Source organism: Limulus polyphemus, unplaced genomic scaffold (assembly GCF_000517525.1).
Source record: "Limulus polyphemus unplaced genomic scaffold, Limulus_polyphemus-2.1.2 Scaffold544, whole genome shotgun sequence".
Classification (NCBI taxonomy): domain Eukaryota; kingdom Metazoa; phylum Arthropoda; class Merostomata; order Xiphosura; family Limulidae; genus Limulus; species Limulus polyphemus.
In genome coordinates, this window is record NW_013666154.1 from 35788 (window position 1) to 51345 (window position 15558).

Below are 15558 nucleotides of genomic sequence, written 5' to 3' on the forward strand. Positions count from 1 at the left end.
AAGATTAGTATTGAGTATTACATGTTGTTGTCACTTCTTTTATCAATAAATGGAGATGAGTAGTGAGTATTACATGTTGTTGTCACTTCTTTTATCAATAAAGGAAGATTAGTATTGAGTACTACATGTTATTGTCACTTCTTTTATCAATAAATGGAGATGAGTAGTGAGTATTACATGTTGTTGTCACTTCTTTTATCAAAAAACAGCACATGCAAAGTAACATAACAAATTAACAATAACAAAATAGATAGACTGATATTGACATTTTATTTTACTTCTCTTGCCAGCTGCCATTTAGTTAATCAACCTTGAATATTTGAAAAAGCACTGTAAAATATGTTGTACTTAAATAAGTAGTAATATAGTAAATAGTAATATAGATAATAAATTACAGAGAAAACTGTCAAACTTTATAACAAACCGTTAGTAGTACGTCTGTATCTAGATACGTATCGTATCGACTACTATGATGAGATACGCACCCCTAGTTAACACGGTTTATTAAGATTTTCTGTGGTACACCTTTAGCGTTTCTTCTATGTTAAAAGCAATATCTAGACATTTTGTCCAATCTAAGTTATTACTAGGGATACAACGTATACTGTTTAGACATTTTGTCCAATCTAAGTTATTATTAGGGATACAACGTACAATATTTAGATATTTTGTCCACTCTAAGTTATTACTAGGGATACAACGTACAATATCTAGATATTCTGTCCAATCTAAGTTATTACTAGGGATACAACGTACAATATCTAGATATTTTGTCCAATCTAACTTATTACTAGGGATACAACGTATACTGTCTAGATATTTTGTCCAATATAAGTTATTATTAAGGATACAACATACAATATCTAGATATTTTTCCAATCTAAGTTATTACTAGGGATACAACGTACTCAGCGCCTTATTTGAATAGCATTAATTAACAAATGATTAAAGAATGTATGCAGATAGAATCTTAATGAAATTGGAGAAGGTTCGTTCATAGTTGGAAAAAAAAAAAAGACTTCCTGTAGAGCAAGAAACCTAATTCCCATATTCCTTTGTGAGCGATTCGTACACTTTATCTCTCAACAGATTTTTTGCTTACTTTTGGAACTTGAAATAATAACTTTTGTTTTTAATATTATAAGCGTTTTGATTTGGAGAAGCGAACCAAAAGTGCACTTAACATGATTAGTTGTATTACCCAAATGTACTTCCATTTCCGCGTCATAACCATAGCACGTTTGTTTTACATTTCTAGTCACGCTGATGTCTCGAACTGTGAATGTCCCCGGGATAATGATAGATACTTTATCTCTGAATGAAAACAAATAAAATAATAAGTGAGATTGCTTTAACTTTTACAGAATTAGTGCTTGATCTGAAATATCTGTAGGAACACTACAGGTCATCATACAAGATAAAGTAAACAGATGCTTACAATAAAAGAGTGATATAAACTAGGTTTATTAAACATACTGATAGACAAAATATAGATAATGGTGTATCACAAACACAAAGATAGTTTTAGTTCCAAAAAATAAATCGAAATTATCAGTACACAGACAGAGCAAACTGGTAGAAATAAAGGCTATGTAGATGAACGTTAAGTTCTTAAATATTTATAAATAATTTCAGGATCATATAATGTGTTAATTTCATTTAGTACTTTGTTCCGTCTGATTTGAGATAAATTCCTAAATCTGTTTTTTTAATCAAAGCTATCACAGTGATTTTAGACATTTATTAATCGACATATAAGTTGGTGGTGTATACATTAATAAATGCAGAAAGTCCAGGTGCGACTAACTGTTCTGATTACAGAGCGACTTCTAAACCCTTGTTCTCGTATGGAGATCGGATTTACACATTGTTGACTGTAAGCTGGTTCACAACCAAAGTGTCCTGTGATAACGCATGTACAAGCAGTGCTTCAAGTAATGAATGTAGTTACATAGTGTGAGATGAGATAATACAGAAAGATGCACGTTTCTTCTTTCACACCACTTCTCTTTGTGTTGTTCGTTGGAGTAGATAAGTTTAATTCCAATTTTAGTTAAACTTAATTAAAGTTCCTTTCCTTAGTTTTTGATTTTATGGAAAGTATTTTTGTTTTTTCTATCTTTATATTTATTTACCCTGATGAATTTTTTGTCTTTGTTACACTATATGAGTCTTTCTTTTTGTTCACATGAAAGTCCATACGTCAATTTTTTTGCGATATAAAGAGTACATGCGTGCGTATAGCCTCCACTCAGGAATGCCACAAAAACAACAATGAAATAAGCAATTAATATGATAAACTATTCTTGTAAGATATTAAGAATGACTTTTCATAAGAACTAAGTCAGTGATTTATAAATATGAGACCGGAGAAGGTTGGAAAATCCAAGAATAAAGATTCCTCTATTGTCATTATATTCTATATATATATACATATAAAAACACTATTGTAAATAATTATGGGAAATTCGATAAAATTGTATGTAGAATTCAAATATTATGGAATTACTCTCCCTCTCTATGAAAAAAACTGCACTGTCGCTAGTTTACATTGTAATTGGCTATCAATCAACCAATCAGACAATACCACACCAGCATAATATCTATGAAAGTACAGGCAGTCAAAATATTCACAGCGGCAATTGTTAAATGGATTTTTGTGTCCAGGATAGAAACTACACAGGACAAACGTGTCGAAATCCAAGTTGTGGCTAATTAATCCTAATCCATGCGACAGATTGAGACAAAATTTATGTTCCACTTGAAGCTCTATAGTAACTCTGAAAAGTGTATGCGAAACTAATGCTGTTGGTAACAACTTAAACTCTTCAAAACTGGCGCTGAATATTTCAGAGTGTACTTATTTATGTGATACACAAGAACTCAACAGTTCTTGCCAATAACCTAGCGAAAAGTACAATGTGAATATTATATCTAGAACAGGAAGAAATATATTAGCATAAAGTGGCCTCAGTGAATGTGTAGCTGATCAAACGACTCTGCTTAGGAGAGATAACCAAACCAAAAGGCTGAAATAGACGTCAGGCTTTAAACAATAGGATGAGTAAGGCTGGAGGAGGTGAATATAAATTGAAATTGCGATAGTTTGTTGTGGCAGAAAAGAAAATGGTGTTGTTGACAACATACAACATCTACAGTGAAGTATGTTGTGGGGGTCAATACAAATGTATGCTGCATCCTGGTCAGTACTATAAGAGGTCTACACAAAATTGATGGCACCATGACTGCTGACAGACACAAGCAGACAGATTCTTATTCGTTAATTCAATCCCTCAGGAAAAAACCTGTTTGGCAGAGATTTATTTTCCAGCAACAAAGTAATCTCAAGCATTCAGAAAATGTGATGGATTGATGCCTGTAAGATAAAAGGGACTCTGAAATACTGACAACCATATTCTGGCACACACAAAGTTCTGACATGAAAGTTATTAAGACTGTATGGACTTGTACGTAAAATGAGAATTTCAAACAGCAACCCATCTTCTTGGATGAATATTAGTATATTTTACAACTGACTTGTTTTATTTTGTATTTTCTGTATTAATCTATTGTACTAATGATAAATTGACCATTTAGTTGTAATGATTTATTTCTTGTGACTTCAGTATGTTTGGCAATTATTTCCAATACTATATATGTATATAATGTCTATATACAAATTCATACAATTAAGTTCAAATCAAAATGCAACGCGGGAAAGGTAAAATTTACTGTAATAACAGAAGTATTTTCAACAGCAAGTTCTATACACCAGTGTGGATACACCATTTTTATCATATTTAACCTTTCTTCGTGGGAGATGAAGGTAGAACTAAGGCGGTGTTGCTGAGTTATGCCGCTCTGTTTCTTTTAGACTTTAAGACCCACAATTGAGGTGTTATTTGTACATATACGCATGTTTTTACCATCTCATAGTTTAAATACTACAGGTGTCCTGTAAGTTCAAACACAAATAATATGTAGCCAAAAGTTCAAAACATTAGACAACTCATGACTAGATGAAATTGGTAGAATAAATATACCCGAAAGTTCATAATAACCTTTCTAGAGCAACGGTTTTCATTAACTAAAGTAGTCTATATTATACTATACATTTCAGTTTCTTATCTACAAAATACACAATCAACAGTCTGGAGGAACGAAGCGTGTCTAACATATAAATAGGATAATAACTTCTCTTCTAGGATATTTTGATACCCTATGTTATATGTCATGTAAGAAGACGTTTAAGTTATATTTTAAGTGACTGCTTCATGTATTATTGCTGTGCGGAACACGATTTGTGGATTATAAATGACCAGATTTTCAGACCAGCACTAGCCCTTACACAATTTCTTTGATGTTATGTTATAAATATAAATATTTCATTTACAAAATACGCCATGAATAGTTATATCTAGTCAGGTGAAACGTCTAACAAATTACCATATAAAAACTGTTACAAGCTCTCTTACAATATATCTTGACATCCCGCCTTAAAAAACTATTTATGGCTCTAAAAATTAAATATTAGATTTTGAGGATGGCCATTTAATGTAAAGTATTACTGTTGTGCAGAGCACGTGCATGGGTTGTAATCTACACACGAAACGTATCAGCGATAAGATCATCCCTCAGGAAAAGATGGCCACACATGCGCAGGAAAACATTATTGAACTGATGAAGTCCCTTTTCAAATACTAAAGGAAGATTCCACTGTACAAATCAAACTTTAATTGATGCTCTACCGACGTCTTTAGCTTGGTTTCAACTAAGCCTAATAATACCCTAACTTAATACGCTGTGTCCCATAAAATATCACATTTGTCTTCTTTTTTCTTCTTCTTCTTTTGTTCGTATAAGCAGGATTCTCGATTTTAAAAACACGTGCCCCTGGGTCTGTTAATTTTATTCACACAAGAGCTTAATAGACGTCTTAAGAAGTTTATCCATCGAAGGTTAAAACGAATATCGGTAACAGTAAGGCAGTAATGCAATTTGAGATTTAATTTAAGCGGGGAGAGGGATTGTTACGGAAGACTTAACATGAAAATAACATGTAGCCTGACAGTGGATTACACTATAACAGTGAAAGTGTAAAACTGGTTCTTTATTCAGAGACATTGTAGACAACAAACTATTCTTTACTATTAGCTGAAAATTGAGCAACATAATTAGCAATTAAAAGGTTACAACATATTCTTCATCATAAAATGGGTAACATAAGTCATCATTATAATCTGGGCAACATATTTAATATTGTAAATATAGCAACATTTTCTATATTATATATATATAATTATTGACACAACAGCATATTCATCACTATCAACTAGGCGATATGTTAATTATTGTTATAATATATTCTTCATTATTAAGTTGACAACATATTATTAACTGGGCTACATAACCATTATCTATAAGACTGTGTCTTTTTGGATAACCAAATGATGAAAAGACAGCAAAAACTAATGAACTAAACTTTACTTTCTTCAAAACAATTTAAGTCGAAAGTCTTGGTAAAGAGAGCATGTAAATAAAATGCTAGTTTAATCATTTCTCCAAAAGACGTTATGCCATAGTTAATAAGAATTAATGATAATAGTATAAAATACCGACGCTCTGCTGTGGGTCTTCACAGCGGCTCCAATGTACCGATCAAGTGCCTCCATTATTCCCTGTTAATTCTATAACTATCCCGAGGAGGCTCCGTATCCTGAAAAGAAAACCCCCCTAGGAAAACAAAATTTCATGATATATTCGGATTCAGTGATCCTGAAAATCTACTTCTAGACCCATTAAGTCTGGCTCACCTTCTTGACAAAATTTAGCTCCCTAACGTCATTAGCTACGTCATTAATAAATATGATGACATAAACGTTTCCATGTGCACAATAACTTTATTTGTATAATGTTAAAAGAAACACGCTCTACATGTTTTTGTGGACAACACGATCCATCATCTTCAGAAAACAAAGAAAGACACATGAGGTTCGTTTATGTACTGGAATGAATGTAAGTTTAAATTTAGCAGATTGTACAGTGGCGCCATTTACAAAACAGAATCCCAAAAATCCATTTCCGTGGCATTTGGACCTAAATCTCTATTGAAAATCATAATTAAGTTCAAGGTTCATAGGAGTTATAAAGTGAACATATTCTCTTTTTTGTAGCAAAAATATAGGTTTCACGTGCCCACATATTTAAAATATTTGAATAACTTTCATTGCGTTGGAAGTAATTCTTTATTTTTATTCCTGCTTTACACGTCAGTTTGCCAAGGATAAAGTAACAAGAGGCATTATTTCGGAAACCCAAATGCAACGTTATCTGCAACATTTTTTTTTTCACCTAAGTTTATTTAGTTATTTAGGGACCTCTATTAACTTCTGTACTGACATATGATGACTCACATCCCTTAGATAGGCAAATTATTGATCAATAGGTGCTAAATAATGCAATAGCAAAAGTTTTCGAACCAAACGTTACTGTGACCAGCACTTGATAACAAATCGAACTTTACCGTTAATCTTTATCTGAAAGAGAATAGGAAATTTAAAAGAAAATCTCGCTCAAGTAGCCCAACATATATGTCTTACATACACGTTCATGAATAAATAACTGAAATTGTTGTGTTATCTGTAGAAACGATTTAGCTAAATAACACGCATAACACATGAGAATAAATATTATATCATGCTAAGTGAAATACAAAATGTGCTGAAAGAGAGCAATGGAGCAGCAGGATATAAAGGATTGGTAACGAATGAATAACATGAGGAATTGTTGAATAGATAACTAACAAATGAAAGATTGGTTAAGTTGCGAATAAATAACGAATAAATGAAATGATGGTTTGAAGAATGGATGACTAATGAATGAAAGAATAAATATTCTGTGAATGGATGCTGATGGATAATTAACTGAGTGAACAATGAAGAACAGTAGTTTTATGACGTAAATAAATAACGTGATGAATTCGTGAATTACGATATGTAAGTAAACTTTTACTATATAAAGAACTAATCGGTGAGAATACTGTTCAACAAAAAGCCAATAATATTTTTCAAATTTGATGACGAGGAACCCACTTTGAGACTAATAATGCTTGGAGACAGCTTTGTACCTGATGATGACAAAACCTTGTCGAAACGTTGTACATTTGCTGTTATGTTAAACTTATATTAAATTTTTTCTTCATTACCTATTCAAGCCATCTCCAAGCATTATCAATAACATGTTTGTTAATGAGTGAGCAAATTAATACATTTGACCTTTCACCTATACATGATTCGAACAAATCAAGAACGAGTGCAAAAATGGGATAGCTTGATAAATCTTTATAGTACCTGGTTTTTAAATTTTATATTCTGTACGTCAATAAAACAATCGATATTACATACACACACTAATAAGATTAGCGTGGTCTGAGTAACATTATTGTGAGAGACATGCGAGCTAAATAAGTTTGCTGTATCATGTTCTTCTCTCTCTTTTCGGTTCATGTAATTAAATGTGCGTGACTTGCAGAACCACATTTATTAAAGCTCTTACCTATTTTAGTGAGATTAATAAATTGTGAGACCAATTTGTTGTTTCAAATGAACTTCAGTTAGACAGTTTTTGTGAGATGTTTCACATAGATAGTGAATATTTTCTCTTCGCTATCATGTCTATAAAAGCCCTAATGTTCAGGTACACTCCTATACACATAGCTCTGGGTCTTGTTCTTCTTGAGCTTCAATGTTTTCATAAGATCAAATCAATAAAACTTTCAGACATTGTAAGGCAACAAGGAGTCCAATAATAACACATACTCCCTTCAGTAATCTCAACTGTGGGGAGTAAGTGTCATACATGCAATATTCTATGATGTGTTTCGGGTATAAGCACTGCGCATGCGTTGTTTACATTCCACCAGGAAAACCGAGAGCTCGCAAGCTTTATGGATTTAGTACTTTCCTGACATCACGTCATTGCGATCAAACTGAGTAAAGCCACGAGGGTTGTTATACTCATACTAATACTAAGTAGTTTTTTCTGAATTCTCCTTGACGGTGACGAGCAGAGATGAAGTCAGCATTCACAATTGGTGTGCTTCTCCTTTGTTTTAACGCTTTAGCAAGTAAGTTCTCATCAGAATTGTTCGTTTATGAGTAACGACTAAAGCTTTTGTGTTGGTAAATCTTAACTTATTTTAAGCTTAATGCATTCTTTCCAACCTTTGTTTATATAATCGCTAGCGTCAGAGTTATCTGGTTAATACAACAGACCAACGATGTGATCCCATACTTCTGAATGCCATCTTGCTTCATAAAAATGTCTAGCGTCGAATAATTTACCCTGCAGTAATTTACATCATACGTTTACTCTTTTAGAATATTGTGCACACGTAGAGTGAGTCAGCACTATTCCGTATCCCACGAGTTCAAATGTCATTTAAAACTTAACTTATATAATCTTGCAGAAAATATTTTGCTATAAGAATAATTTGTTTGATGGTAAAACCTAAATGATTTGACAAACGTACATATGATGGAACTTGAGGATGAGGAGTTGAAAAATAAAACAGTGAAATCGATTTTGAACTTTACAGGTAAATTCTGCTTTACATAATACAGTTCATATTTGGAATGAAAGTTGTATGATTTATTTATGAACTAATTTTTGTTTGCGCAGCTATAAAATATAAAATTGGATAACAGAAAAGGGTTCCAATACCTTTGTTTAATACTCTGAACATTTAAAGGCACTTTTTTTTTTCTTTTCGGAAGTAAAATATCAAAATAATATTGCCTTTCCAAAAAAAAACTCACAAACAAACAGATTCTATTCGAGCAAATACAGAAAATGTTTCACCTGAAAGGTTTGTTTGTAATTAAGCACAAAGCTACACAATGGGCTATCTGTGCTCTGCCAATACGGGTATCGAAACCAGGTTTCTAGCGTTGTAAGTCCGCAGACATACCGCTGTGCCATTGGGGGCCTCATATTTTTCAATTAATCTAAGAATAGATAGTGAAGGTCTTTATTGTTCCTCTTAGATCATTGCCCTTTTTTTCTTTGCTTTTTAATAAATGATCCTAAAAACTAGTATGCCTGAATCTTAGGGTCTCTTATCTCTTCGTTTAGCCCGCGTGTTTTAAGGTGCTATTCAGGTTGAACATTTCGAATTCAAACAACTTGCGATATATGCATGGGGTAAAATTTTGTCTATAACATGCTGTTTTTTTGTTTACTTTTTCTCTTTTCTTTTCTATATGACTGAAACGTAATGCCTTTTGTTAATTCTCGATTTTTGGTTTGGTTTTTATTCATTTTTTTGCTCATGATTAGTTTATGATAAATCGGCTCAGCGAAAGGATAGCTTCGTGTACTTAACTCAGATTATACCAAATAGAGGAAATGATGTAAAATATTATTATTGTTTTACTATCTAATAACCAGCACGCATATATTACACCTTGTTTACTTATATACATATATATACTGCTAAACGTTACATACAGATTTTGTTTGTTTTACAGGGGTGTTCTTAGAGTTCGTTATATATAATAAAATAATAACGTTTTCACCTATATTCTTTATCATCGCATAGCATTGTTAGAAAAAGTTTTCATAATCATGTTAACCACTGATGCATCAGCAGATGTAATAAATGTTTCTCAGTATGAGCTTATGTCGCTGGAAATAATACCTGCTTGTTTGATTTGGGCTGCTGTTATTTTATCTTTAACTGTTTTAGTAGGACTTAAGTATTATAAAAGCTACAAAATAAATTAGTTCATTTAAAATTTTTTTTTTAAGATTTGCAACAGTAGGCTTTTATTTGTTTCAAATGTAAACGATGCACGCCGTACAGAACACAGTATATTGTATTAATAAACGTTGGTTTGTAAATGTAAACGATGCATGATGTACAGAGCACAGTATATTGTATTAATAAACGTTGGTTTGTGAAACAAAACAAAAAACGATTGATGAATATGAAGATTGTTTTAGGTGATAGATCCGACATTAACGACTTTCTTGAAACACAATAGTTTAAAGTAAAGTATATTTTCTCTATTTTTATTAACTAGAAAGTTGCCTGGTAGTTTACAGCATCTGAACCATTTTTAACTTGTCAGTGTCGCCATTTCTACGTTGTTCGTATTCTGTATTTTATACTTATTCCTACTATATCAACGAACGCAGTTATTTCATATTAGTAGCTTCACTCAGCTCTTTGGATCACGTATTAATTGAAAAGCAGAAGTAACGATTATGATTAAGGATTGAAATAAAGAGTTCCCGAACACTATATAAGATTATTATAACTAATATTATTCTAATTCTTATTCGTTCTGAGTTTTCAATGAATCACAAATATATACACCAAGACAGATTCATTATTCGCAATAAGTCATTAAAGACGTCCATCGGTGACATAGCATTAAACTTGATGACTTATACGCTACAATTCCGGGTTTGATCTCTTGAGTGATTACAAGAATTATATACGTTGTAAAGCTTTGCGCTTAAAAACAAAATAAACGAAGCCATTAAAAGCTTTTTAGAAGCCGGACTTTAAATACTGTAGGAAATATGTCTACTACATAAATACTACATTCATTTAACTTTACTTATGTAAATAACAAAGAAACTGAACTTCCTTCTTGTGGTTTAAAGTTAGTTTACGAATCTGCTGCTGTCTTCAAGTATTTGAAGTACCCCAATGTGCAGGAAAAAACAACAATCATTGCAAACGTTTCATTCCGATCGTTTTCTGTACCTCTAGTGGTACGTTAGCTAGAAAGGTAAGAAATGCGTGGCACAGGCACTTACTTCTATACATTAACAATGATAAACAACGCATTTTGCGTTCATATGTACATTCATTTATGAAATGTAGTTCCAGCGTGTGTATTGATAAATGTGTAATCTTTGTTGAAACGAATTCCTCAGCTTAAAATGGAATTTTAACACAATGAATAATGAAGTCCGTATGAAATTTCAGTTCTATGAAAATGTAAAACTTTTTCTTACAATTTAACTACTTTTATTTTATATTGCACACCGAAGTCAGTTGATAAAATAATTTAATTCAGCAACTTTCACGAATAAGCATAAAGTTATTAAACATTTACAATAATGTATTTATTTTCTTACTATTCAACTCTCTCCTCCAAACTATATCCATCAGTTAATAAGTATCCTTTTCTCTCTTTGTATCTTTGGTCCTTTTGGTAGATGCGTACAGAATTTCTGTAGAAAACTGTCAAAGGTTTTATTTTTTAAACAGTAAAATCTTACATTAAAGTTAATTGGAATGCACTTGAAATTGAAGGTGATTAATCGCAATCTATTTCATTTCAAATCTATATATTAATAATGTTTTATACTCGTACATTTAGTAATGTATCGTCCAGAAGTTTTATATAAACAAACTGTTATTTAACCTGAAATTCTTAAAACAAAGTCGTGTCTGTAGTATTCATTTTAAAACAAAGTCGTGTCTGTGGTATTCATTTTAAAACAAAGTCGTGTCTGTAGTATTCATTTTAAAACAAAGTCGTGTCTGTAGTATTCATCTTAAAACAAAGTCGTGTCTGTAGTATTCATTTTAAAACAAAGTCGTGTCTGTAGTATTCATTTTAAAGCAAAGTCGTGTCTGTAGTATTCATTTGAAAACAAAGTCGTGTCTGTAGTATTCATTTTCGTGCATTTATTTGTTCTTAATAACTTATAAATTAATACACACTCACGATTTCAGTTAAGTATAAAAAACGGTAGAAAGAACCACTACCGTTGTCTGAGTAGAAAAATCTACTGTGGTAATCATCTACTGGTTCATGTTGAAATGTAGTTGCGAAAATCCATCTAGAGACAGCAAACTGCAGTAACGATTAACAATAGCAACTCGAGTATCGATATGCAACAACAAAATCGGGAAGATTTCACGTGCCTGTTTCCAATTAATGAACTAGAAAATGCATGATTTGTGGTTTCCAACTAACGTGCACGCTAGGAAAACACCGGATTTTTTGATGGTAGAAAGTGAAAAACTTAGAACATTGTGCAGCACGACAAAATTAAGAGGGTCGAATTAAATTCAAAACTACTCTCTCAGTTTTTGGCAGAATTCCTGTTCAATCCCACACTACAGTAGATATCACTTGTAATAATTTTATAGTGCAGTCATAATAGGGATTTGTAGCTTGAGCATACTGCCAGCAGTAGATCTCCAGCCTTGTATGCTGGCTTTTTTAATGCACAGCAATGGGTGTATATGCCTAGAGTAAGACACAACTCCCGCTGATCGCGTATAAACTTTTACCAGTAGAAAAGCAACCTTTTTATATAAAACAAATAAAAATAAAACATAGCTTTAAATAAAGCTTCGTGTCTTTTAAAGTAATTATTTACTGAGCTAGGTATCTTTGTGCCTGAGGTTATAATGTAAACACGCGTTTAAAACACGTCGAGTACAAAAGCATCCGCTCAAAACAACATCACATCTCATGGCCAGGTGGTTAGGGCGCTGGACTCGCAATCTGAGGTTCGAATCCCCGTCACACCAAACATGCTCGCCCTTTGATTAAGGTGTTTATCAGTGAAAATTGGGGGCATATTATCTGCTGATGGCACCCCCATAATATATATATATATATATTTGTAATCACGTAAATCAACTTTCAATGAAAAACAATCAACTATTATATAGGTCATGAACATTCGCTGTCCTTCATGTAGTATATCTGACTAGGTTTTAGTGCAAAATACCCAGCAGATTTTGCTCTAGGCTTGTAAAACAATAACAATAATAAATGGACAAATTTTGATTTTGTCTACTATTGTGAAATTACATATTTTGCTTATTATTATTTAGAGTAGGGGTTCCCAAACTTTTTAGAATCGCGACCCATTATTCATGAACACAGCTTATGGCGACCCACTCAAATTTACTGGGCAAAAACATATGAAATAGTATAAAAAATATTATTTATTCATATTCACTTATTTCAGTTACATTTAAAAATACTTACGTATTTTCAATAACATTTCCAGAACTTATAAATGCTATCTAATTGATTAATAATGAGGCGTGTGTGAAGGATGTGCTTGTTTCTTGTTACTGTCCAGAATGGCATTGACATCAACATCAATGTGGGTTAGTTTCAGGCGTAAGGAATTTGACAATTGAAGTTTATTTCGGAATTTGTTTTTGATTCCTACCATTGCTGAAAATCCAACTTCACAATGATATGAAGATGATAAAAGGAGAAGTACCTTCAAAGCTTCAGTGGAAAGGATTGGGTACGGTTTTCGAACAGACACTCTGTTTCTTCTGTTAAAGTTCATTTCTAACGAAGCGTCCTCAGATAAATCAAAAAGTTATTTCTCAACTTTTGTCGATATCCCACTCGTTATGTCAGGCTGAAAGAGGTTCATAATCCATTTTTTCTCTTGGATATTTTTCATTTCTTCAAGGAAATAAAACTCAAAACTCTCTTTCAGCTTATTCAAGTGTTCAGATATCTCAATGATTATATCGTCATTAACTTTTGCTTCATTCTCCATTACAAAGGTTTGAAATGTTTCAAAACGGTCATAATTTCGGTTGTCAATACAGAACAAGTTTTTCATGAAACCTCGAATTTTCTCATGAACTGCGAATATACTGATACCTTCTGCTCCTTGCAAGTACAAATTCAGTTTGTTTAGTTTTGAAAAAATATCTGCCAAATACGTGAGCCTCAGAACAAATTCCTTGTTGCGCAAATATCTCGCAAAATCGTATTTACCTTCCAGAAATATAGCAACTTCTTCGCGGAGTTCTGTAAGTCTTGTTAGCACTTTACCTCTCGAGAGCCAACGTACTTCTGTGTGCAGAAGAAGTGATTTATGATTACTTCCCATTTCTTCGCACAACTTCTCAAATAAGCGCCATTGCAATGGCTTTGACTTTATTAAGCTCACTATTTTAATGGAAGTGTTCAAAACATTTTTAAAATCATCAGATATACATTTTGATACTAACGCTGCTCTGTGAAGGTTGCAGTGAGTCCATGATGCGTTTGGATTAAGTTCAAGTATTCTGGTCACCAGACCACTGTTTTTACCACACATAGCCCGTGCGCCGTCCGTACATATTCCGATACATTTATTCCAATCAAGACCTTTTGTTTTGACATAAGTATCAACAATACTGCTTGATACAACAACAGCCTTGCAATGAAAGCCCGAGTCTTGAACTATCTCGACAGACAGCGTTTAATCGAAGCTAATGCGTAATTCTAGTATAACTTTTTACGACCCACTAACATTCCGCTTGCGACCCACCAGTGGGTCGCGACCCATAGTTTGGGAAACGCTGATTCAGAGTGTTGTTTCAAGAATAAGTCTACTTTTTTGAGGAGGTTTTTGCCCTAATGTTCGATTAAAGTTTTGAGCAAATTCCTATGCGACCCCTAACATTAATCATTATCATGAATCATGATAGAAAATATTAAATACATTGGGATAAACATAGCTTGTTTTTATATTTTTATATTTTTTGTTTCGAAAAGGATAATCGTATTCCAAATTGACCAGTTTGTATTAGGTCGTCAATAAATTAATGTCGCGTTTTGGAACACTTTCATTAACCACCCGCAAAAAACATACAACTCATATAATAGTTAAACGAACCGTCTAAACGCCACGTTAGTGTAGACTATATAATGTGTAAAGTTTAGTATGCTCTAATTCCTTATAGTGATGGCACACGACGAGACACACATTCGGCATGTGATGCTGTTTGAATACAAGAAGGGAAACAACGCCTCTATAGCCACAAAGGATACCAAAGACGTTTATGGAAACATTTTCAACGATGGTTCAGCAAATTTTGTTCAGGTGACTTTAGCCTTAAAAACTGTGATGGCAGGGGCCGACATGTTGGAATTGGTATTGATGCTCTGAAGACGCTTGTTGAGTCTAATCCAAGGCAACACACTCGTGAAATGGACCTGAAATCGCATGTCTTTCATGAAACAATACGTAAACATCTAAGGAATGTGGGAAAACTCCATAAAGAAGGTGTTTGGGTGCCTCACGAACTCTCCGATGATCATCGTCTCCAACGCGTGAACGTTGCTTCGTCTCTTCTGGCGTATAATGCGCGTGAACCATTTTTGTACAGAATTGTCACCGATGATGAAAAATAGATTCTCTATGCGAATATTAAACGCCAAAAACTATGGCTCAGTCCTAGACAAAAACCACTTACGACCCCAAAACCTGGACTCCAACCGCAGAAAGGGGTGCTTTGCATTTGGTGAGACATCAAAGGAGTAATTCATTTCGAACTCCTCATTCCACGGCGAACTGCCAATGCAGAGATCTGTAGTCAGCAACTGGAACGTTTAAATCAAGCCCTTAATCAGAAACGCCCTTCACTCGTCCTTCGGAAGGTGTTATTCTTCTCCACGAGAATGCACGTCTACATGTGGCATGTTTGACGCAACACAAGATTATGGGGTTGGGTTGGGAAGTTCTCCCCCCACCCACCATATTCTATAGATATGGCATCAT

At 33.3% G+C, this 15558-nt stretch overlaps 1 protein-coding gene across 1 annotated transcript in view; it reads left to right on the forward strand.

The window, feature by feature from the left end:
• Positions 1-7973: 7973 nt before the first annotated feature.
• Positions 7974-15558, forward strand: part of LOC111085674 — a 57149-nt gene continuing 49564 nt past the window's right edge. Inside the window, exon 1 of the mRNA XM_022385370.1 lies at positions 7974-8125. Within this exon, the coding sequence (XP_022241078.1) occupies positions 8071-8125 (55 nt within the window). The 5' untranslated portion in view covers positions 7974-8070. The remainder of the gene's footprint in view (positions 8126-15558) is intronic.